This window comes from Sinohyriopsis cumingii, chromosome 4 (assembly GCF_028554795.1).
Source record: "Sinohyriopsis cumingii isolate HCF-2022 chromosome 4, ASM2855479v2, whole genome shotgun sequence".
NCBI classification, from domain to species: domain Eukaryota; kingdom Metazoa; phylum Mollusca; class Bivalvia; order Unionida; family Unionidae; genus Sinohyriopsis; species Sinohyriopsis cumingii.
Window position 1 is genome coordinate 116,882,462 of NC_142964.1, and position 24,491 is coordinate 116,906,952.

The 24,491-nt window shown below is 31.8% G+C and overlaps 1 protein-coding gene across 1 annotated transcript in view; it reads right to left on the minus strand.

The window, feature by feature from the left end:
* Window positions 1-24,491, minus strand: part of LOC149801955 (putative ATP-dependent RNA helicase DHX34) — a 99,806-nt gene that overhangs the window by 67,088 nt on the left and 8,227 nt on the right. The window contains exons 5-12 of the mRNA XM_089956353.1: window positions 23,215-23,352; window positions 22,178-22,312; window positions 18,416-18,470; window positions 17,268-17,485; window positions 13,030-13,155; window positions 12,508-12,663; window positions 9,325-9,432; window positions 8,057-8,153 (exon numbers count right to left, since the gene is read on the minus strand). Coding sequence (XP_089812479.1) covers window positions 8,057-8,153; window positions 9,325-9,432; window positions 12,508-12,663; window positions 13,030-13,155; window positions 17,268-17,485; window positions 18,416-18,470; window positions 22,178-22,312; window positions 23,215-23,352 — 1,033 coding nt within the window. The remainder of the gene's footprint in view (window positions 1-8,056; window positions 8,154-9,324; window positions 9,433-12,507; window positions 12,664-13,029; window positions 13,156-17,267; window positions 17,486-18,415; window positions 18,471-22,177; window positions 22,313-23,214; window positions 23,353-24,491) is intronic.

Below are 24,491 nucleotides of genomic sequence, written 5' to 3' on the forward strand. Positions count from 1 at the left end.
TTCAGATTAAATTCATACAACATGTAGTAGTCTCTACCTTTTTCAGATTAAATTCATACAACATGTATTAGTCTCTACCTTTTTCAGATTAAATTCATACAACATGTATTAGTCTCTACCTTTTTCAGATTAAATTCATACAACATGTATTAGTCTCTACCTTTTTCAGATTAAATTCATACAACATGTATTAGTCTCTACCTTTTTCAGATTAAATTCATACAACATGTATTAGTCTCTACCTTTTTCAGATTAAATTCATACAACATGTATTAGTCTCTACCTTTTCATTAAATTCATACAACATGTATTAGTCTCTACCTTTTTCAGATTAAATTCATACAACATGTATTATTGTCTACCTTTTTCAGATTAAATTCATACAACATGTATTATTCTCTACCTTTTTCAGATTAAATTCATACAACATGTAGTAGTCTCTACCTTTTTCAGATTAAATTCATACAACATGTATTAGTCTCAACCTTTTCATTAAATTCATACAACATGTATTAGTCTCTACCTTTTTCAGATTAAATTCATACAACATGTATTAGTCTCTACCTTTTTCAGATTAAATTCATACAACATGTATTAGTCTCTACCTTTTTCAGATTAAATTCATACAACATGTATTATTCTCTACCTTTTTCAGATTAAATTCATACAACATGTAGTAGTCTCTACCTTTTTCAGATTAAATTCATACAACATGTATTAGTCTCTACCTTTTTCAGATTAAATTCATACAACATGTATTAGTCTCTACCTTTTTCAGATTAAATTCATACAACATGCATTAGTCTCTACCTTTTCATTAAATTAATACAACATGTATTAGTATCTACCTTTTTCAGATTAAATTCATACAACATGTATTATTCTCTACCTTTTTCAGATTAAATTCATACAACATGTATTAGTCTCTACCTTTCTCAGATTAAATTCATACAACATGTATTATTCTCTACCTTTTTCAGATTAAATTCATACAACATGTATTAGTCTCTACCTTTTTCAGATTAAATTCATACAACATGTAGTAGTCTCTACCTTTTTCAGATTAAATTCATACAACATGTATTAGTCTCTACCTTTTTCAGATTAAATTCATACAACATGTATTAGTCTCTACCTTTTTCAGATTAAATTCATACAACATGTATTAGTCTCTACCTTTTTCAGATTGAATTCATACAACATGTATTATTCTCTACCTTTTTCAGATTAAATTCATACAACATGTAGTAGTCTCTACCTTTTTCAGATTAAATTCATACAACATGTATTATTCTCTACCTTTTTCAGATTAAATTCATACAACATGTATTAGTCTCTACCTTTTCATTAAATTCATACAACATGTATTAGTCTCTACCTTTTTCAGATTAAATTCATACAACATGTATTATTCTCTACCTTTTTCAGATTAAATTCATACAACATGTAGTAGTCTCTACCTTTTTCAGATTAAATTCATACAACATGTATTAGTCTCTACCTTTTTCAGATTAAATTCATACAACATGTAGTAGTCTCTACTTTTTTCAGATTAAATTCATACAACATCTATTAGTCTCTACCTTTTTCAGATTAAATTCATACAACATGTATTAGTCTCTACCTTTTTCAGATTAAATTCATACAACATGCATTAGTCTCTACCTTTTCATTAAATTAATACAACATGTATTAGTCTCTACCTTTTTCAGATTAAATTCATACAACATGTATTATTCTCTACCTTTTTCAGATTAAATTCATACAACATGTATTAGTCTCTACCTTTCTCAGATTAAATTCATACAACATGTATTATTCTCTACCTTTTTCAGATTAAATTCATACAACATGTATTAGTCTCTACCTTTTTCAGATTAAATTCATACAACATGTAGTAGTCTCTACCTTTTTCAGATTAAATTCATACAACATGTATTAGTCTCTACCTTTTTCAGATTAAATTCATACAACATGTATTAGTCTCTACCTTTTTCAGATTAAATTCATACAACATGTATTAGTCTCTACCTTTTTCAGATTGAATTCATACAACATGTATTATTCTCTACCTTTTTCAGATTAAATTCATACAACATGTAGTAGTCTCTACCTTTTTCAGATTAAATTCATACAACATGTATTATTCTCTACCTTTTTCAGATTAAATTCATACAACATGTATTAGTCTCTACCTTTTCATTAAATTCATACAACATGTATTAGTCTCTACCTTTTTCAGATTAAATTCATACAACATGTATTATTCTCTACCTTTTTCAGATTAAATTCATACAACATGTAGTAGTCTCTACCTTTTTCAGATTAAATTCATACAACATGTATTAGTCTCTACCTTTTTCAGATTAAATTCATACAACATGTAGTAGTCTCTACTTTTTTCAGATTAAATTCATACAACATCTATTAGTCTCTACCTTTTTCAGATTAAATTCATACAACATGTATTAGTCTCTACCTTTTCATTAAATTCATACAACATGTATTAGTCTCTACCTTTTTCAGATTAAATTCATACAACATGTATTAGTCTCTACCTTTTTCAGATTAAATTCATACAACATGTATTAGTCTCTACCTTTTTCAGATTAAATTCATACAACATGTATTAGTCCCTACCTTTTTCAGATTAAATTCATACAACATATATTATACTCTACCTTTTTCGGATTAAATTCATACAACATGTAGTAGTCTCTACCTTTTTCAGGTTAAATTCATACAACATGTATTAGTCTCTACCTTTTTCAGATTAAATTCATACAACATGTATTAGTCTCTACCTTTTTCAGATTAAATTCATACAACATGTATTATTCTCTACCTTTTTCAGATTAAATTCATACAACATGTATTAGTCTCTACCTTTTTCAGATTAAATTCATACAACATGTATTATTCTCTACCTTTTTCAGATTAAATTCATACAACATGTAGTAGTCTCTACCTTTTTCAGATTAAATTCATACAACATGTATTAGTCTCTACCTTTTTCAGATTAAATTCATACAACATGTATTAGTCTCTACCTTTTTCAGATTAAATTCATACAACATGTATTAGTCTCTACCTTTTTCAGATTAAATTCATACAACATGTATTAGTCTCTACCTTTTTCAGATTAAATTCATACAACATGTATTAGTCTCTACCTTTTTCAGATTAAATTCATACAACATGTATTAGTCTCTACCTTTTCATTAAATTCATACAACATGTATTAGTCTCTACCTTTTTCAGATTAAATTCATACAACATGTATTATTCTCTACCTTTTTCAGATTAAATTCATACAACATGTATTATTCTCTACCTTTTTCAGATTAAATTCATACAACATGTATTATTCTCTACCTTTTTCAGATTAAATTCATACAACATGTATTATTCTCTACCTTTTTCAGATTAAATTCATACAACATGTATTAGTCTCAACCTTTTCATTAAATTCATACAACATGTATTAGTCTCTACCTTTTTCAGATTAAATTCATACAACATGTATTAGTCTCTACCTTTTTCAGATTAAATTCATACAACATGTATTAGTCTCTACCTTTTTCAGATTAAATTCATACAACATGTATTATTCTCTACCTTTTTCAGATTAAATTCATACAACATGTATTAGTCTCTACCTTTTTTAGAATTAATTCATACAACATGTAGTAGTCTCTACCTTTCTTAGAATTAATTCATGCAACATGTAGTACTCTACAGGACCTGTTCTACCTTTTTTATAATTAAATTCATACAACATATAGTAGTCTCTACCTTTTTTAGAATTAATTCATGCAACATGTAGTACTCTACAGGACCTGTTCTACCTTTGTTGATTAAATTCTTACATGTTTTACATTCCTAGACCTGTTTTATCTTAAATATTAAATTCATGCAACATGTACATTCCAGGATCTGTTCTTCCTTTTCTAGATTAAATTCATACAACATGTAGTACTCTCTAGGACCTGTTCTACTTTTTTTAGAATTAATTCATGGAACATGTAGTACTCTCTAGGACCTGTTCCACCTTTTTAGAATATATTCATAAAAAATGTTGTACACTCTAGAATCTACTGTATTAGATTAAATTTATACAACATGCAGTTCATGCTAGGGCAAATGCAACCTTTAGGAATAAATTCATATCATATAAAGATGTTTTAGAGTATTTGTTATTCATTTTATATGAAATGATCTAATACTGTAAAAACTGGAATAAGGCCAACTGCAAACAATTTAGACCCTGATCTGCCATCACTTAATGCACAGGCAGATCAGGGTCTATGTTGGTTGTTCTATAGATTAGACATTGCAAACTGCATAGAATCAGATTTGCAAGTGCAATCTGCAATGGCAGATCTGTGTCTATGCAGTCTGCAGCTGGATCTGACATTCAAGTTATATGTGACAACATGCAGTGCAAGCTTTATGAATATCTATTTTAGCAGGATGTGCTGCTCTCCCAAAAAACTGTTGTCTAAGAGAATGGACTTTTTTCAGTATAGTAATTACAGGTTCTCTGTTTTCCTCATCCTCAAAGAACACTTCATGACACCATCAAGAAAAGTGAGAGTATGAAGAAAAGGAAATGGTATAATTAATATAAAAATAATGTTGCTCCTAAATCTGACAATTAGCAAACAATGTACAATAATAATAATATATGAAGGATGAGCTTATACTAGTACATATGTATTTTCTTTTAGAATAAAGGTTATAGTTCAAGCAAACATTTAATATGAGTATTCTCCAGTATAATGACCAGTGTAAGAGATTATATTCATAATCTGATCAAGTCCATTCTGCAAAATGATTAGGATGTACATAGATTTTACATAGATTCCAGCAAAAAAATGGTGGTCAGTTCATTTCCAATTACAGGGGTTGTCTCAGTCAATGGTGAGACCAAAAACATATCAAAATATGTAAGTGCAACCAGAACACCTCTTGCAGTTCCAGCATGGATGAACTGTGTCATTATTGTCTTTTTTGTAGACTATGTTTAAAAAGTGTGGATCAAGAAAAGCTTTTCCAATTTTAAATTATGTATAGATTGTGAAGGTGATGTAATTCAGGTATGTTGTGTTTATTGCAAAAAATAACTCATATGCATAATTATCACTGAAAAATGAAAGTATTAGATTATATACAATGAACTATAGCTGATATTGTGGTTTGTTGGATAATAAAGGATAAGTAATAGCAGAAAAAAGAAGAAGAAAAAAAAACATGGATAAGCCTGAATTAAAAGACAACCATATGAGGAAAATGGATGGTTGTGAAAGTTGTTAATTTTGGGGGATTTCTTGTATCAAGGTATTTTTTTATTTGAAAAGGGAAAAATGTAACTGAAAAGGTTTCCTTTTCTTGAAAGCATTAAGTACTTTATCTACTATTTATTTTGAACAGCAATGCATATGAAGGCATTAAGTACTTTATCTACTATTTATTTTGAACAGCAATGTATATGAAGGCATTAAGTACTTTATCTACTATTTATTTTGAACAGCAATGCATATGAAGGCATTAAGTACTTTATCTACTATTTATTTTGAACAGCAATGCATATGAAGGCATTAAGTACTTTATCTATTACTTATTTTGAACAGCAATGTATATGAAGGCATTAAGTACTTTATCTACTATTTATTTTGAACAGCAATGCATATGAAGGCATTAAGTACTTTATCTACTATTTATTTTGAATAGCAATGCATATGAAGGCATTAAGTACTTTATCTATTACTTATTTTGAACAGCAATGAATATGAAGGCATTAAGTACTTTATCTACTATTTATTTTGAACAGCAATGCATATGAAGGCATTAAGTACTTTATCTACTATTTATTTTGAACAGCAATGTATATGAAGGCATTAAGTACTTTATCTATTATTTATTTTGAACAGCATTGCATATGAAGGCATTAAGTACTTTATCTACTATTTATTTTGAACAGCAATGCATATGGAGGCATTAAGTACTTTATCTACTATTTATTTTGAACAGCAATACATATGAAGGCATTAAGTACTTTATCTACTATTTATTTTGAACAGCAATGCATATGAAGGCATTAAGTACTTTATCTACTATTTATTTTGAACAGCAATGCATATGAAGGCATTAAGTACTTTATCTATTATTTATTTTGAACAGCAATGCATATGAAGGCATTAAGTACTTTATCTATTACTTATTTTGAACAGCAATGAATATGAAGGCATTAAGTACTTTATCTACTATTTATTTTGAACAGCAATGCATATGAAGGCATTAAGTACTTTATCTACTATTTATTTTGAACAGCAATGTATATGAAGGCATTAAGTACTTTATCTATTATTTATTTTGAACAGCATTGCATATGAAGGCATTAAGTACTTTATCTACTATTTATTTTGAACAGCAATGCATATGGAGGCATTAAGTACTTTATCTACTATTTATTTTGAACAGCAATGTATATGAAGGCATTAAGTACTTTATCTACTATTTATTTTGAACAGCAATACATATGAAGGCATTAAGTACTTTATCTACTATTTATTTTGAACAGCAATGCATATGAAGGCATTAAGTACTTTATCTACTATTTATTTTGAACAGCAATGCATATGAAGGCATTAAGTACTTTATCTATTATTTATTTTGAACAGCAATGCATATGAAGGCATTAAGTACTTTATCTACTATTTATTTTGAACAGCAATGTATATGAAGGCATTAAGTACTTTATCTACTATTCATTTTGAACAGCAATGCATATGAAGGTTTTTCTCCTGATATTAGAGGTCTCGTCTCCTGTCCATCCCATCAATCACTGAAATCTCCAGCGTATGCAAAATTATTATTGAAAAATAAAAAATTTCAACTTTTTTCACGTTCTGGCGCCAGTGTAGTATATTTATGGCAGTACTGCCTGTGATCACATTACTGCAAACTGGCTTCAGCAGGACAAGACAGTGTAGTTGCTGATTTTACCCTCTGATCCTGTCGGCAGGGTCAGCTGGCTTCATTGTTTGAAGTTTGCTAAGGTGGATTACACTGTGTAAGCAGAATAAATTTCAAAAGGTACAAAGAAGATAATTGATTATGACTGGGTCACTAAACAGCTCAATCATAAAACAATAAACATTACTCTGATTCTCTCCACAAAATCAAATTGTCAAGATGGATTAGAGTCTATACTATGTATGATCACAAGTAATTTGGACAGGATTAAAGATGTTAAAAGATTATGGTTGGATTACTCAAGAGCTCACATGGCATAAAACTGGGTCAGTCTGACTTGGATGTTTAAAGTTTGTTGAGATGTCTAAGTGTGTGTTATCTCCCAATGCCAAAGCACCAAAATCCAACCAATCAAAATATCACATGAAATTCAATGATCGATGCAAATGGGGATTTGAGTGGTAGCAATCATATTCTAAGGGACATGAATATGCATTCCGCTTTTCCTATTGTTGTTGTTGTAGGGTTAAATATCATTTTTCAGCACAAGATAGGCTATACATGGTGGCCAGTATAATTGGTGGAGGAAGAACCCTGGAAAACCCCGGGAAGAACCACCGACCCACGAGAAGCTACTGGCAGGCTTTCTGACATACCCACGTTAGCCGAGCCTGAGACTCAAACCCACACAGATGGCAGTGATCCGGAACAGTGAGTGCTTTATACCAGCAATGATCTCATAAGAAATGCTAAAACATATAAGGACAGTATGAATGGCATCAAGTTAATGTGAAAGGACCAATTTAATTTTGTAAGAAATGAAAATTTGTTTAATAGAAATTTAGTTTTGTTCCATTTGCAAGCTGAATTCAGGTTGATGAAAATTTTCCATCTTTTAAGGTCAAAACTCCTGACCAAATTGTGCAAATCTGTTCCAAGAAAACCTCTCTTTTCTGTCATATGTATGTAAGAATTCATACACCCTTACCTGCTCTGCCCTGTCATATGTATGTAAGAATTCATACACCCTTACCTGCTCTGCCCTGTCATATGTATGTAAGAATTCATACACCCTTACCTGCTCTGCCCTTTCTCTGCTCACCGCTAGCTCTACTTATCCAGAATTCCTGCAGTCTCTGCATTTTGTACTTGGGATCAAAACTCATCTCTTTCACCTGAAAAATATAACATATGTGACTATAAATGTTGTATACAGTCTATTTAGACATATCTGTAAATGTAACATTCTATCAGACTGGTTAAACATTCAAACTGTCAATGTAACTTGCTTTCTGACTGGTTCATCTTCAAATATAAATGCAACAGGCTTTGTTGACTTCATGTTTTTTTTTCTCACAAGTTTGTTTTTACAATCTTATGATTACTAAAACTGTATGAGCATTTTCACTATTTAATAAGATTCAGATGTCACATCCAGAACATTTTACATCTAATCTCTCCTAGAGTTCATAGTGCTTTGATACACCTAGATAAAATGTGTCATTACACCTAGATAAAAAGTGACATACACGAAGAAAAAAGGTGACATTTCATCAAGATAAAAGGTGATATTATACATAGATAAAAAGTGATATTAAATCAAGAAAAAATGTGACATCACATCAATGACATCATAATGTTATGATGACATCATTTCAAACTGCACAGCATGCATTGATTTTACAGAACCAAACAGTCTTATGAGAAGTGACAATGTATTTAAAATATGTAGATAGTCCAAGTCATGTAAATACTATCCCAAAACATTAAATCTATCAAAAGAAGATAGCCATGGCCTGAAGACTGAGCCAGCCACCAAGCATTTGGTACATTGCTGTTCTATATATTAATATGAATCCACATATTAAGCAAAATCACTCTGTGGTCAGCTGTATTTGATACATTGACCAAATAGAAATCTTTAACACTAAAGTTAGTTGGCTCAGCAGATATACAGGCATTCTCACAGACACCAAAGAGATCACTATCTCAAGCTTCTGCCACAATGGGCTTAAAAACAAAAAGTGATATAACAGATGTGAAGAGTTTTTATCTATCTTATTGGAAACTGATGTACATACAAAAGATGATAAAATTCTAAATGGTAACAATGCTAAAAATACATAACTATGACTGCAGGTTAAGTGTATCCTATCAACTTCCAAAAGGCAAGGCATCACCCCATATAACAAAGGCTTTCTAAAACACAACATCCTGCATGCATCCTTTAACACAAAATTTAGCATCAAGTAAGATAAAAAGGTAGCTTTTCTTTGTCTAGAATGACATTTGGACAGGATTGTTTTAATAAAGAAACTCCAAGGTCTGAATCAAGGAAAAACCTACCTTGCCCGAGTCAACAATGAACCTGACTCCATCAATGGTCACAGAGGTCTCTGCAATATTGGTGGACACTATACACTTTCTGACTCCTTCTGGGGCAATGTCAAATATCTGCAAAAAAAAGCAGGAAAAGACTGCACAGATATCTGTTTTCTACTGTTTCTAAAACTGTATCTAAAACAAAACAAAAAGAAAGAAAGAAAAGAAAGATGACAGTTACATAAAGAAAAAGTGAACTAGAAAGAAGTAAAACGAAAATCAAGATATATTTCACTTTAAAGCTTAATCATTTTTCTGTAAATGGTTAATCTTATGGACCAATGATAAAAATAAATTAAATGTACAGTGCATAGTAACCATGTACTGTGACTGTACGCAGTCATTGGCCAAGGAGTAAGACCTTTAAATACATTTAGGTACCAAGCCATTTTGATATTTATGTACATTTAGGTACCAAGCCATTTTGATATTTATTATTTGATAAATTTAAGTGGCTTTAGATTGTCTTAATATTCTCTGCTTAATTTATGCTGTTTTGTCTTTTATCACCAATATGGGTTTCAAGAATACAATCTTTCCCACTTATTCTGTTTTATCTTCCTAAATTTAAATAATTTTATAGGATCCAAAAATTATAATGTCCTTTCACTTGATTTTTTCCATATATGTTTAACATTCTTGATCATCTGTCCCATACTTACAAACAGAGCTGTCTCAAAGGTCCAAAGTGGTTTCCCCACCCCACCCTTGTGTTTTAATTACAGGCATGTATCTGTTTTAGTTTTCACAATCAATTCAATCTTTAGAATTCTGTGTAATCATGTAATATTATGTATCAAATTTTGAATGACTATCATTATTAGCAGTTTCTATGAGTTGTACACCTTGGGGATTAAAGGCAAGAAATTACAGCATAATACTATTACTGAATTTTTTATAGTTATAATTACCATATAAATCTACGTTATGACATTTTCTCTAGGGATGACACTGAACAACTGTGTTTCTGTACAATACATGTGATACTCCTGAGCAGAACAACTCTCCCATCATCAGCAATACCTTCCATCCTTTTTCTCAAAAAATTCCAATTTAAGTAATTAAAAAAATGAGAAAAAATATCAGGGTCTCACAGTACAGGCCATGTTCATACCAGTCATTCAAATCACTTCACAGTTAGATCAACCTGAGCTATATATATATATATATACATATATATATATATAGCACAGAGCAAATGAATATTCAAAGCCCCTTTGTGATCTTAGTGATTCTGAAAAATGGTGAGCGCAAGTTATTGAACTTTTATACTTAAGAACATTATAAGACTGAGGAATGATAACATGAGTGTTGCAAAGCTATGTACCGAATAAGATGACAAATGGCATTTCGATGTGATCAGTTGATAAAGAGGCAAGTGATTTCTTTTGTATCCACATTTCACACTTTCCTGGGAAAATGAGACAGTAAATAAAAGTTACCTCCTATCAGTCACTATGGTTATTTCATTGTTGTTAAGCATGGGTCAAATCTGGCTAAATCTTAAAATCATCATGTCAATTTGCAGTGCTGGACAAACAGCATAATTTATCAAATTATCAATGTCCCTGCAGTACTTTAAAACTGGTTTTATTTTAGACAATATGTCAATTTATTGCTGTAAAAATCTTAAGGTCAAGGCCTACATGTTATCACTTGTTATGCAACTTTATATAGAAAAAAAAATCAAGCACCTGTAAATAATGAGCCAGTTCCTAAAAATAGAAGTTGGGAAGAGGGAACCATTCCATATGTTGCCTTCATTGCTTGAGTGGATGTAAGTAATGCCCTTTAAATATCAAAGTGAAAGTAATATATACTTCTAATGTGGACAGGAGAAAAGTGGCTTTGTACTTTAATGTGCATCACTAGTGATGCTAATTAGTGTTAATAATGTAAATAGAAAACAATAATACTGTGTGCTTTACTGTGTATGGGCAGTTATGATTTTATTATGGTCATGAATTATGTACATCTCTCCCTCAATAACACATACAAAATGAAGTCCAAAAGCATAGGCAACAGAATAATTGAGGACAGAAGAGAAACGCTATTTGGGGTAAGGGTAAATGGCTGAATGTTTGTTTCATAACTGCATTGGAAATAAATGTCAACAAGTATTTTCTTCACATTAAGTTGTTTGCTTTTCTGTATAAATTATCGTTTTTGTTGAAGATAACCAATCTCTGACAAATTTTTTAAAACATTACTCCAAGAGGTTTTAATACACATCTTGTGTACCAGTCAAAATATTGTGCATTATGTCACATGGATATATTCTTGTGTTAATGTTGATTGAGACCAAAAGAAATATTTTTCATAAAAAATTATGGCCATTTATTTCAAGACACAAAAGCACCAAAGCTTAGTTTTTTATTGTTCTATTTGTAAAATACTGATGCTGTGAATTCACTGTAAGTAACAGCCAAATTTCTGTTCATCCTTAAGCAAACCCAAGTGCCAATTTGGGAAACATTAGGTTCACTTCCAACTTCGGAACTGGCTTCTCCATCATGAACCCTATCTATCAGTGAAACTAAGCTTTTCATGCATTGAGTACACCTTTTGTTTGGTTCACTTGCTATCCTTGATCATATCTGTCAATGGGTAGGAAAAACCAATGATTAATGTTAGATACTTTATACTTTAATTATGGAACTTGTTTAATATTTAAAACTATTTGATTACCCAATTAAAACGAGTTAACTCAACCAATGATTGTGAACATTAGTTTTTACAATGGTAGGATTTGCATGCCTTGTCACTTGTAAAATTGTATCTGCTGTATCAGAATGGATACAAAAGAATGGGACTTGTTTTTGTTCGAAGGAAATTAAACAAATTAAGTAACTTCTTATTAAATGTTGTGAATTTTTTTACGATGCTAATTCAATTTTCCAACCACCATTTACAATGATTAAGCAAGTGATGCATCAAAGTTTAGTTTGCCAATTTTGATCAAGAATTAATTTTTGGGGGGATATTTTTATAATGCTCAAATTCATTTAATTATTGCTATTTTTGTTCTTTCCTGTTCTAACTAATAGGTCATTGAAAATCCTTCTGATCTGAAATGAAATCTCCTGACCAAATTTTGTACACATTCTGGACTATCAAATGCATGCTGTTGTGACGATATCATCAAACCTTATCTTGCTCCTCTACAGACAATGCACCATGCAGTGGCATCACAATCCATTGCTTCGTCTTTTGGGCCAGCATCCGGGCTGCCTCTACTACTGCCATAATCTCCGACATCCCACTCAAGAAAATCAGCAGGTCACCTCTCTCTGATGGTGGATACTGCAGATGAAAAATCTTTAGACATTTATTACTACTGATAAATAAACTTACAATAAGAAAGATTTTATAAAACTTACATATGTGTTATCATGAAAATCATAAGATAATTGAGAAAGACAATTTTCATTGATTACATGTCTCTGAAAATAGTTACCCAACCACATGAACAAAATCTAATGAGTTACTCACTGGTGCAAAATGTTGATCAAAAGTGCTCTCTAAAATGAAACATGAGTACCAGCAGACAAACTGATATCACTGTAGGCCATTTGTTTTAACATATCAGCATTTATCATTAAACAATGGGTTTTAATTCAAGGGTAAGTACATACTGATCTAGTACGAATCCTAAATTTTTAAACTTACCTTGTGGTTTATTTTCTGCATAATCTGCAGGTATGGCGATGGATCCAATCTGTCTGACCTTGAATTCTGTTCACCCCTCTTGATCGGACAGTATTCTAGCTGAATAGGATACAGACGGCCAGGAACCTTTAAATTAAAAAAAAACTGTTAGGCCTGACCTTACGATATGAATTTAGTTAAATCATTACGAATAACCCATGACTAAATAAATGTACATAAATCACAATGAATGACACATGACTAAATACATGTACATAAATCACAATCAATGGCCCATGACTAAATACATGTACATAAATCACAATCAATGGCCCATGACTAAATACATGTACATAAATTACAATCAATGGCCCATGACTAAATACATGTACATAAATCACAATCAATGAACCATGACTAAATACATGTATTGCAATCACTAATATGAATACAGCAGTAACAACATTCTTTCAGTGATATGTAAAATGTCCCAACATGAAAGAGTTTCAACAAGTTTTATTGTTGATATGTAAATCTGAATAAAATGTCCCAACATGAAAGAGTTTCAACAAGTTTTATTGTTGATATGTAAATCTGAATAAAATGTCCCAACATGAAAGAGTTTCAACAAGTTTTATTGTTGAAATGTAAATCTGAATAAAAGTTGTAACAAAGTCTACACAGTGCTTCACAAATGATACGTGTTTACATCCTAAAAATAGACATAAAAAACAATATACAAATCAGTGTGTGGTTAAAGAAAATTTCACAGTAAAAATGACGAAAACTGAAGAAAAAAATATTTATCACTCATGAAAGTTACATTCCCTAAATATCTGTATGACAAAATACCTAACTGTATATGAACCTGAAAGCGATCTCAACTGTCTTGATTCAGTCAGATTATGTAAGCAGTGCAGCAGAAAGCTCTCATTTTCACACGAATATAGCCACCAATTGCAGTGAAATGTTGACCTATGGGTGAAACTGACGTGTGCTGTATCCTGGTGTATGTTTGTCAACAATAACAAGACAAAAAGCTATCATCTCTGCTGTTAGATTCAACCTATTATCAATACTTTGTGAGGCAGTTCAACCAAAAAGGAAATATCACAACAAAGGGAAATGAGTAACATATTTTCATTTTTAAGTAAAATTCCTTGTTTTGTGACAATAACAAAATTCCCAGGTAAACGCATAATTGGGACATTAGATAATGGCCATAACATGAATGCATACACAAAATTACATAAGTATACGTCATTATTAGAAACATTTTGGAGTCTGTATCAGTTTAGCTTTAAGTTGCTCATTCAGAATGGAGACACCAAAAAAGGACAGAAAAAGAAAATTTAATATCATTGTTGAAACATGATATGACTGTGGATATAGAAAATGTAAAATTGTCAAAGGAAAGGAATTCAGCCACTTTTCAAATACATCAAAAACATTAATCTGAAAGAATTTAATCCATTGTATATCCTGGTGGCTGGGGTACATCAAATGACATGGTGATATAAGCAGGATCCACTGTATAACTTTAGTTTTGGTCCATGAAATGATTTGGTGATATAAGTGGGATCCACTGCATGGTTGGGTTCATGAAATGACACTGTGATATAAGCAGGTAAGATCCACTGCATAACATGATGGCTTCAAGTTCATGAAATGACTGTGATAAAAGTGGTATCCACTGTATAACATGATGGCTGGATCCATGAGATGACTCTGTGGTATAAGTGGGGTCCACTGTATAACATGATGATCATAACTGAACATGAAATTTTAGCTTGACAAAATCATATGTAGAATGTACTGATAGTGGACATAATTTTGTGGAATATTAATGACACCTAACACTCTTGACCATTCTCCTGCTCTAAGTAAAACATCTTTTCACTATGCTGGTACACAGAAAACATTCCAAGCTTTAGAACAACTTAAGAGAATTAAGTGTATATTGTGACTAAAGGTGAACTCATCCAAAACTTTTAATTTGCTCTCCTAAGGTAAGTAAAGACTACAGCACACATGGTTCACATAACAGGACCAAAACTTAAGGATTTTTTCAATATTTTATCAAGGGCACATTACAATTTTTTCAAAGACTGGTTTAACTTATTTTACTTACTTTTAAATTTAAATTCTGAAACTTCTTTTACTCTGTGTGTGCTGATTCCATCTTCCATATTATAAAATAAAGTGTGAAAAGTTTCAGTCTCAAAATATAAACATCAACATGCATGCACAAATGACACTGTCAACAAATGTTAATGTCATTACTAATTTTCTAAGTGTATTTTGTCAAATCACAGTATTGTATGTTGTAAGCTATGTCCAATCTCTACATTTTACTTCTTAACAGATTCTATCATATCCTTTGATTTTTCTTCCAAATTACTGAAATCCCCTGGGCCTTAAATAATATCGTTACATAAAATAATTAAACTAAACACTAAATGCTAGTTGCCTTGTGGCCCCTGTCTTCTCAATGATGCTGTCAACTTTAAATGTGATTGCTTGGGGAGGAGTTCTGGTGCAAATATGAACTTTGATTCACCAGATGCATCAGAAGAGGAGGAGGAATTTGCAACTGTCTGATACAAGTTTTCTCAGAATCTATCTACAAACAAGAAGCTATCAGTGCTTTTCAGAGGATTCCAAAGTGTTTGCAACAATTGTTGTATGCTACTTCTCATACATGAGGAAAGGTTGTTGTTGTTGTGGGGTTTAACACCATTTTTCAGCACGATAGGCTATACATGGCGGCCAGTATTAATGGTGGAGGAAGAACCCGGAAAACCCCGGAAAGAACCACCGACCCACGAGAAGCTACTGGCAAGCTTTCTCACATGCCCACATTGGCTGAATCTTAGACTCGAACCGCCGCAGACAGAGGTGAGATGGCAGTGATCCGTAACGAAGAGCGCTTTAGACCACTCGGCCACTCGGGGCCCCTGAGAAAAGGGCATACTTCACTATTTTTCCCAAATCCATTAACTTCTTACGCAAAGCACACATAGACAAAAACTCAATAATCCATAAGCATTGGTGATTTGTGATCAATCTGTGAATGAACATGCATTTCAACATCATTAGAGCAAATGGTGAAATCAACATTCACTTTGCTTCATCCACCATTTACACCAACTGGTTAACTGATAGTGACACCAAAACTATGCTATCGAAGTAAAAATAAAACAAATCACAATATGGCCATAAGAAAAGAGATAATACCAAAGACATCCAAATAAAAGTAATGTGTGAAGAAATGGAGGATAAGAAAAAATGTTAACATTCAGTTTTCACCAAAAATAAATAAAATAGGTAAAAGTGAACACTTATTATCATAATAAGGCATATGAGTGAAATTCATAGCTTCTGAAGGGTTGCCAATGCAAATTTATTGGCTTTTCAAAGGCATTTTCCACTTTTTCTAATTATCAAGGGATTTTCAATACCAGACTTCAGACACAATGGTGCAAACCACAGCACAGTTTATAATCTCTTTGACACAAGTTTTGGTACTATGGAGCTATGCCATTGTTTGTTCAAGTCAACATGCCCATTTCATTACCTACCAATTTACAGAACAGTCACGATCATGATATCATCAGGCTGTATGAAATTTAACAATTGTATGAATGATTATTTATATAACAGTCATGATCAAGGTATCACCAGGCTCTATGAAATTTAATTGTACAAATGTTAATCTGTAAGCAATACATCTCTCAAATGTGAACAATTTTTTATAAATTTCTCAGCTGATGTTTTTTTTAGTAGATTTGGTGAATTAAAGTACTGAAAAAAAATAATAAGGAACCATGAAGTTATCATTTTAATACATCTGAATTTATGTTATAAAGAAATGTGTTAATAATGGGTTTCCTCATATTATATGGGTACAATGAAGAAATTATAACTAAATCATCATTTTCAAGAAGAAATGATGCACATAATTTTAAAAAAAATATCCACCTTGCCTTTAAAGTGACCCTCAAATACATTTGCAGTCTGATTTTCCTGGATCTAAACAATCAATATCTTGCAAACTCAGTTGTTTAACTGATTCACCTTTCAAAAATTATTTCTGTAAGTAAAATAAAAATGAAGTCAAGAGCAACTGTTGTGTTTATGTACTAATATTTCTCTTGACACATCTGTTTTAAAAAATTAAATCTGGCTTCCAACTGTTAAAAGAATAGTTGTAATTACACATGCTCTGCACAGTTTTTACATTTTTCACTAAATGTTACCTTGACAACCGGGGCATCATCAAAGTAATGACTGAACAGATTGATGTTTATGGTGGCAGACATAAGAACAACTTTCAAGTCTTTCCTATGATGCAGAAGGCACTTGAGGACCCCAAGCAAGAAATCAGTGTGAATGTGACGCTCATGGACTTCATCTATCACTATCACATTGTACATTATCAGCAGGGGGTCTGAGGTCATCTGTCTCAGTAACAGACCTGAAAATAAGGTCATTTAAAGAAATTAAGTAACTCAAAATTTCGAATACAAATTATGCATATTTTAAAAACAACAAAACTAATAATAACAATAATAAAGTTTATCTTGAGCAGACAAAACAATTAATTACCAAAAGTAAAGTCCCTTTGCATCCCCTAAAATGAACAAATATAAATGAGCAACTGTTGTGTTTATGTACTAATATTTCCAGATTATAGTGGTTATATACAGCAGAGCATAACTTGACGGTCAGATATCTATGGTTTCACAAGACTGGAAATTTAATTTGCATTTTATGGTAGCAAACGTAAGCATAAACTTTTTCCTGCAAAAAGGAAACTTTCACGGCACAATAAACGTGATACAGTCACTCTGGAAAATGCAACAATCCATTTGATTCCATTGTTTTATTTAAGTTTGGTGCTGACTTCCTTTGATGAAAGGTTCTTTGTTTTTATTGAAGACTGCAGTCAGCTTTCTTTGATGAAGGGTGCATGTGTGTTATTCAAGTCAACACCAAAGGACAGCATTGGAGGACCCCAAAAAATGCATGTTTCTTATTGTGGTGGCAACATAAAATAACTAGAACATTGATTGAGACTGAATTTATTTTCATTTGCTGAGCATTTATACAGAACAATTGATGCTTCAAAGTTAACCAGTTTTCTCTGAATTTCAGCAAAACTATTTTTCTGGATATATTTAAAAAAAGAGAGGAATTTGCAGTCATTTAGTCGATTGCAGCAGTTACTGTTCCTACCTTAAAAGAGATTGGTTATTGTAGCTAATCCTGGTAGCATGACTAGTGGATAGACCAACATGTAGAACTCTTTTTTTGTTTTTTTAAACATCCCTGGTTGCTGCCTTCCATGTGCTTTCTACAGTGCTTTCAATGAAAAAATGCAAAGATTCTAAAGAATAGTGCTTACCTTCAGTTAGAAACAAAATTTTTGTTGTTTTTGTCCTTGTCTTTTCAAATCTAACCTACAAAAGTAAAGAAAAACATTCCAGAATTATTTTTGCTTTTGATTAAGTAATATGTAGCAAATAAAAGTACAAGTTACCAAATGGAGCTGAATGTATTGCATAGTGACAATAAATATGAATAAAGGTTCTGCCGGAAAGATGTATCTCTCATGTAAATTGCACTACAATGTCTGATAGATAGGCAGAGTCTAATGTTTAACTGTGGTGCTCACCATCACTGCCACTATTGTAGCTGTAGGCAAATGATACCTGTATCCTGCTCACTGTTAATTCAGGCAAGAATGAAAAAAGACAATGTCAGACTGGTTCTAGTTGTCTCAGCAGGGCTCAGAAAAACCACTAGTCCTGACTATGTAAAACTGGACTGTGGCAGAGAAAGACTTTACTACTTTGTCATCAAGCAGATGTATATTCACACCTTCAGAATAAATCTGTGTGCATGTTCTACCCTTAACAATAAATCTGTGTACATGTTCTACCCTTAATAAATCTGTGTGTATGTTCTACCCTTAACAATAAATCTGTGTGTATGTTCTACCCTTAACAATAAATCTGTGTGTATGTTCTACCCTTAGCAATAAATCTGTGTGTATGTTCTACTCTTAACAATAAATCTGTGTGCATGTTCTATCCTTAACAATAAATCTGTGTGCATGTTCTATCCTTAACAATAAATCTGTGTGCATGTTCTATCCTTAACAATAAATCTGTGTGCATGTTCTACCCTTAACAATAAATCTATATGTTCTACCCTTAAAAACAAATCTGTGTGTATGTTCTACCCTTAACAATAAATCTGTGTGCATGTTCTATCCTTAACAATAAATCTGTGTGTATGTTCTACCCTTAACAATAAATCTATATGTTCTACCCTTAAAAATAAATCTGTGTGCATGTTCTATCCTTAACAATAAATCTGTGTGCATGTTCTATCCTTAACAATAAATCTGTGTGTATGTTCTACCCTTAACAATAAATCTATATGTTCTACCCTTAAAAATAAATCTGTGTGTATGTTCTACCCTTAACAATAAATCTGTGTGCATGTTCTACCCTTAACAATAAATCTGTGTGCATGTTCTATCCTTAACAATAAATCTGTGTGCATGTTCTATCCTTAACAATAAATATGTGTGTATGTTCTACCCTTAACAATAAATCTGTGTGTATGTTCTACCCTTAACAATAAATCTATATGTTCTACCCTTAAAAATAAACCTGTATGTTCTACCCTTAACAATAAATCTATATGTTCTACCCTTAAAAATAAATCTGTGTGTATGTTCTATCCTTAACAATAAATCTATATGTTCTACCCTTAAAAATAAATCTGTATGTTCTACCCTTAATAATAAATCTGTGTGCATGTTCTACCCTTAATAATAAATCTGTGTGCATGTTCTACCCTTAACAATAAATCTGTGTGTATGTTCTACCCTTAACAATAAATCTATATGTTCTACCCTTAAAAATAAACCTGTATGTTCTACCCTTAACAATAAATCTATATGTTCTACCCTTAAAAATAAATCTGTGTGTATGTTCTATCCTTAACAATAAATCTGGGTGCATGTTCTACCCTTAACAATAAATCTGTGTGTATGTTCTACCCTTAACAATAAATCTATATGTTCTACCCTTAAAAATAAATCTGTGTGTATGTTCTACCCTTAATAATAAATCTGTGTACATGTTCTACCCTTAATAATAAATCTGTGTGCATGTTCTACCCTTAATAATAAATCTGTGTGCATGTTCTACCCTTAACAATAAACCTGTGTGTATGTTCTACCCTTAAAAATAAATGTGTATGTTCTACCCTTAAAAATAAATCTGTGTGTATGTTCTACCCTTAATAATAAATCTGTGTGCATGTTCTACCCTTAACAATAAATCTGTGTGTATGTTCTATCCTTAACAATAAATCTGTGTGCATGTTCTATCCTTAACAATAAATCTGTGTGTATGTTCTACCCTTAATAATAAATCTGTGTGCATGTTCTACCCTTAACAATAAACCTGTACGTTCTACCCTTAAAAATAAATCTGTATGTTCTACCCTTAACAATAAATCTGTCTGCATGTTCTACCCTTAACAATAAATCTGTGTGTATGTTCTACCCTTAACAATAAATCTGTGTGCATGTTCTACCCTTAACAATAAATCTGTGTGTATGTTCTAACCTTAACAATAAATCTGTGTGCATGTTCTACCCTTAACAATAAATCTGTCTGCATGTTCTACCCTTAACAATAAATCTGTCTGCTTGTTCTACCCTCAACAAGCACTGAAGTTGAACATTGTCTGATAGCCAGCATTCGTCAATTATCAAATATATTTGCCTACTCCTTGTTGTCAGTACATAATATGCTGCAAAGGAAGCCAACTTTGTTTTGGGGGTTTTCTTTACACATTTGTTCAATGCAGAAATGGATACAAATCATGAAATTATTACATTCTGAGTTAAGGCACTGGGTTTAAACCTCTTGTAATATATGACCTTTGCATAACTATGTACAAAGAAAAACATTTTGTATATTAATCAAGAAATTGCTGTTTAAAACCTAACCTGATTTCAGAATAGTACTCACATTTACAGTAAAACGTTTTGGTAATCTAATTTTAACATTAAAGAATTTTCCTTTTGCCTAGGTACCTGTGCTATTTTAATAAGAGCATAAATGGTCTAGTGCATAAGTGTCCAGTTGAGTAAAATGACAATGGTGACAAGTATTTGTTGCAACTTGTGTATATGAAGGATTAGCACTTTTAATGAGCCCTCCTCAGCAAGCAAGGAATCTTATATTTTCTTCTTTACTGAAACAAAATTCCATATGTCTGACCAATTACTGCATATAGACTATTGTATGTTACTTGAAAACATCTATGAACAAGATGCCCTTATTTATATATCATTTTTTTTGATGATATATATAAGGGTTTTGATGATGTTTTGGATAAGCCACTGATGTTTTTTATAGCCTTAAGTTGAATTCCAAAGTCACTGATGTAGATGGCTACAGGCTGATGTTTTCTTTATATATCCTTATTTATTACATATAGAAACAGTGAAATGAAGGACATTATTGGTGAAATAATTTATTACATCTTCATTCCTAATTTTTTTCATTTAAAAAATATACCCTCATAGTTTGAGATGTGAAAATATGTCTTCTTATAATGGCATTCAACACTTGAATATACAAAAGTTATACATACAGCAAGAAAAACAAGCATTCTGAAAATCAGATGCATTGCCTTCAAGGTATGGAAATTATTTATTCTCTTTAGAGTTGTGTCCCTTGTCATAACTGCCATTTTTGTGCTATGCTAAATCTTTCAAATAAAATGAGCAGGAACATTTGAAAGACATGTTTAATTTTCAAAAAGATTCCATTCAGGAGCAAAATGGAACATAAAAAAGGAAATTTTCTATTTATGCATTATTGCCAAATATATTTTGACTTGTACAAAAAAAACCCACACATTTTATGTTGTGGCTTTGCCACTTATTTAAACATGTTTTACAAAACATATCCACAGAAAGAAAACATCCCAAATGTCATGTAACTCAGAAACCTCTTACACCAAAGATCCATGCTGATGAAATAATGTCATTATGAATGGTTAAAACTTTTACAGCAAAACTCAAATTACAACAAGTGCAATTTTTGTAATTCTTTAAAGAAGCTAAAATCCCAACCTGATAAGCCACTTCCGACCCATACTCGTTAAGTGTTTCATAACCCACTCTCTTGGATAGCGATATGCAGGCTATTCTCCTAGGCTGTGTGCAGGCAATGTTCTCAAACCCTGCCTCCAGCAAATATTGAGGGACCTGGAAGCAAAGGGAAAAAAGGTTTTAAACTGAGTTTTCAAGTCTCAGCTCAAATAAGAAACAACTTCTTCCATGCAATTTAATCTGTCATGATGATAACAAGCCTACAAGTTATTTATTTTCTTCCTGATTTGTTCATGCTAACTAAAAACCAAAATCTTTGACATCTGCTCTCATTTTCCCCTGAAATAAATCAATTTATGTGTTGAATAATGTCAACTCTATGAAAGAGATTGATTTAATCATATGAATACTTCCCAGACTGGTGAGTTTTTGGTTGATGAACATATGGCTTGATGTCTACAGAATAGATCCTAATAGAATGATAGCTGTTAAAAATAACACTCAACAGTCTTTCAACCATCATTGAAACAGCTACACTTTTAATTTGTAATGTTATTCCTGTAGTTTGTAATTATACAATTGAAATCACTTGAAGTCATAATGATGTAATAACAACCATTAAATTGCAGGCAGTTCAAAAAGACCATTATTTACCAGTACGTCAGTGGTCTTTTTTTAGGATATGACAGAAAAGGCAGAGGACATTTAATTATAGGGCCCTTTTTCACCATCAAAGAATTAAGTACCCAAAATATTCTTGGTTTTGGTAAATCAATGAAAATTGATACAAAAAAAAAAAAAAATTAGGTATCTGTACTAAGATTTGTTTGTTGGTTTCAGTAGCACTTCTAACACATAACTGGCTTCATCATGCTCAGGAAGTGGGAGATAAACGCTTTCCAAGGGCACACAGAGGCTGTCCTGACTGGGTATTAAACCTGCAACCTTTGGATTATGACAATGGTGCTCTATGAATTAAGCGAGCTACCATAAAACCTCTCAATACTATGAGTCACCAGTTGTGATAATTTTAAGAAATTGTCAACTTATTGGAGTACCTGAGTGGATTTTCCACAGCCAGTGTCTCCAGCTACAACCACCACCTGGTGTTCTTTGATTTTCTCCACAATCATGGATTTGTACTGGAAGATTGGCAGGTTCTCCTGGTCTTGCCGAATTTTCTTCAGTTTAGCAAACTATTATAGACAAATCAAGATAATAATAAGATACTGTAATTTTTTAGCATCATTCAATTTTGGTGAGTAATTAATTTCTGCAAATTAGCAACACAGGATTTGAGCAAATTATTGTGGGAAACAACTATTTTTTTTATTGTAATGGTTTGACAAGATATGCGAACAAAAGTAGTACTCAATAGTCTGTTAAAAGAGACAATATGAGACATAGTCTCTCTCATGCTACAATGAAATTGTGAAAACACACAAAGTATAGCCATTAAAATTATAACAAGTCATTCATTGCAGTGCTTGATAAATTAACATCCACTGGTTAATATCTCCACACTTTACTTCAACATTCTTAGAATAACGATGAGTACTTCTGGAACTACCCATTTAGATAATTATTGCTATTTATATCATATACACTAAAACCTTTTTAGTACATCATTTCTGCATGAATTAAATTTAAGTAAAAATTAGTTTGACTGCTAATTTTGGTAGAACGTTTTCTTTAGATTCACTAATATTTTGTGATTTCCAGTAATGGGGAAACAAGAGCACTCCTGGTAGGGACTTTAATGCATGTGTTGTTTTTGTGTTTTTATGCCATTCCTCAGCACATGATGCATGTTATAACTGGTGGAGGAAGAACCCAGGAAAAGCCTGGTATGAACCACCAGACCATAGGAAGCTAATGGCATCTTTCTCACATAGCTACATTGGCTGAGCAAAAGACTCAAACCCACGCAGACATAGGTGAGACGGCAGTGATCAGTAAAGGCAAGACCACCTGGCCACCCAGGGCTCTTTTAATGCATGTGAGATTAATGCATACTATTTTGTGGTTAACGGTAATAGGATAAGAAGAATACACCTGTTGTGACTCTAATACATATGAGGTTAATACGTGATATTTTGTGATTTCCAGTAATGGAAAAACATGAGCACTCCAGTTAAAGACTTTAATGCATGTGAGATTAATGCATAATATTTTGTGGTTAACGGTAATAGGATAAGAATCCACCTGTTGTGACTCTAAAGCACATAAGGTTAATACATGATATTTTGTGATTTCCAGTAATGGGAAAACATGACCACTCCAGTTAAGGACTTTAATGCATGTGAGATTAATATAATGTGGTTTCTATCAATGG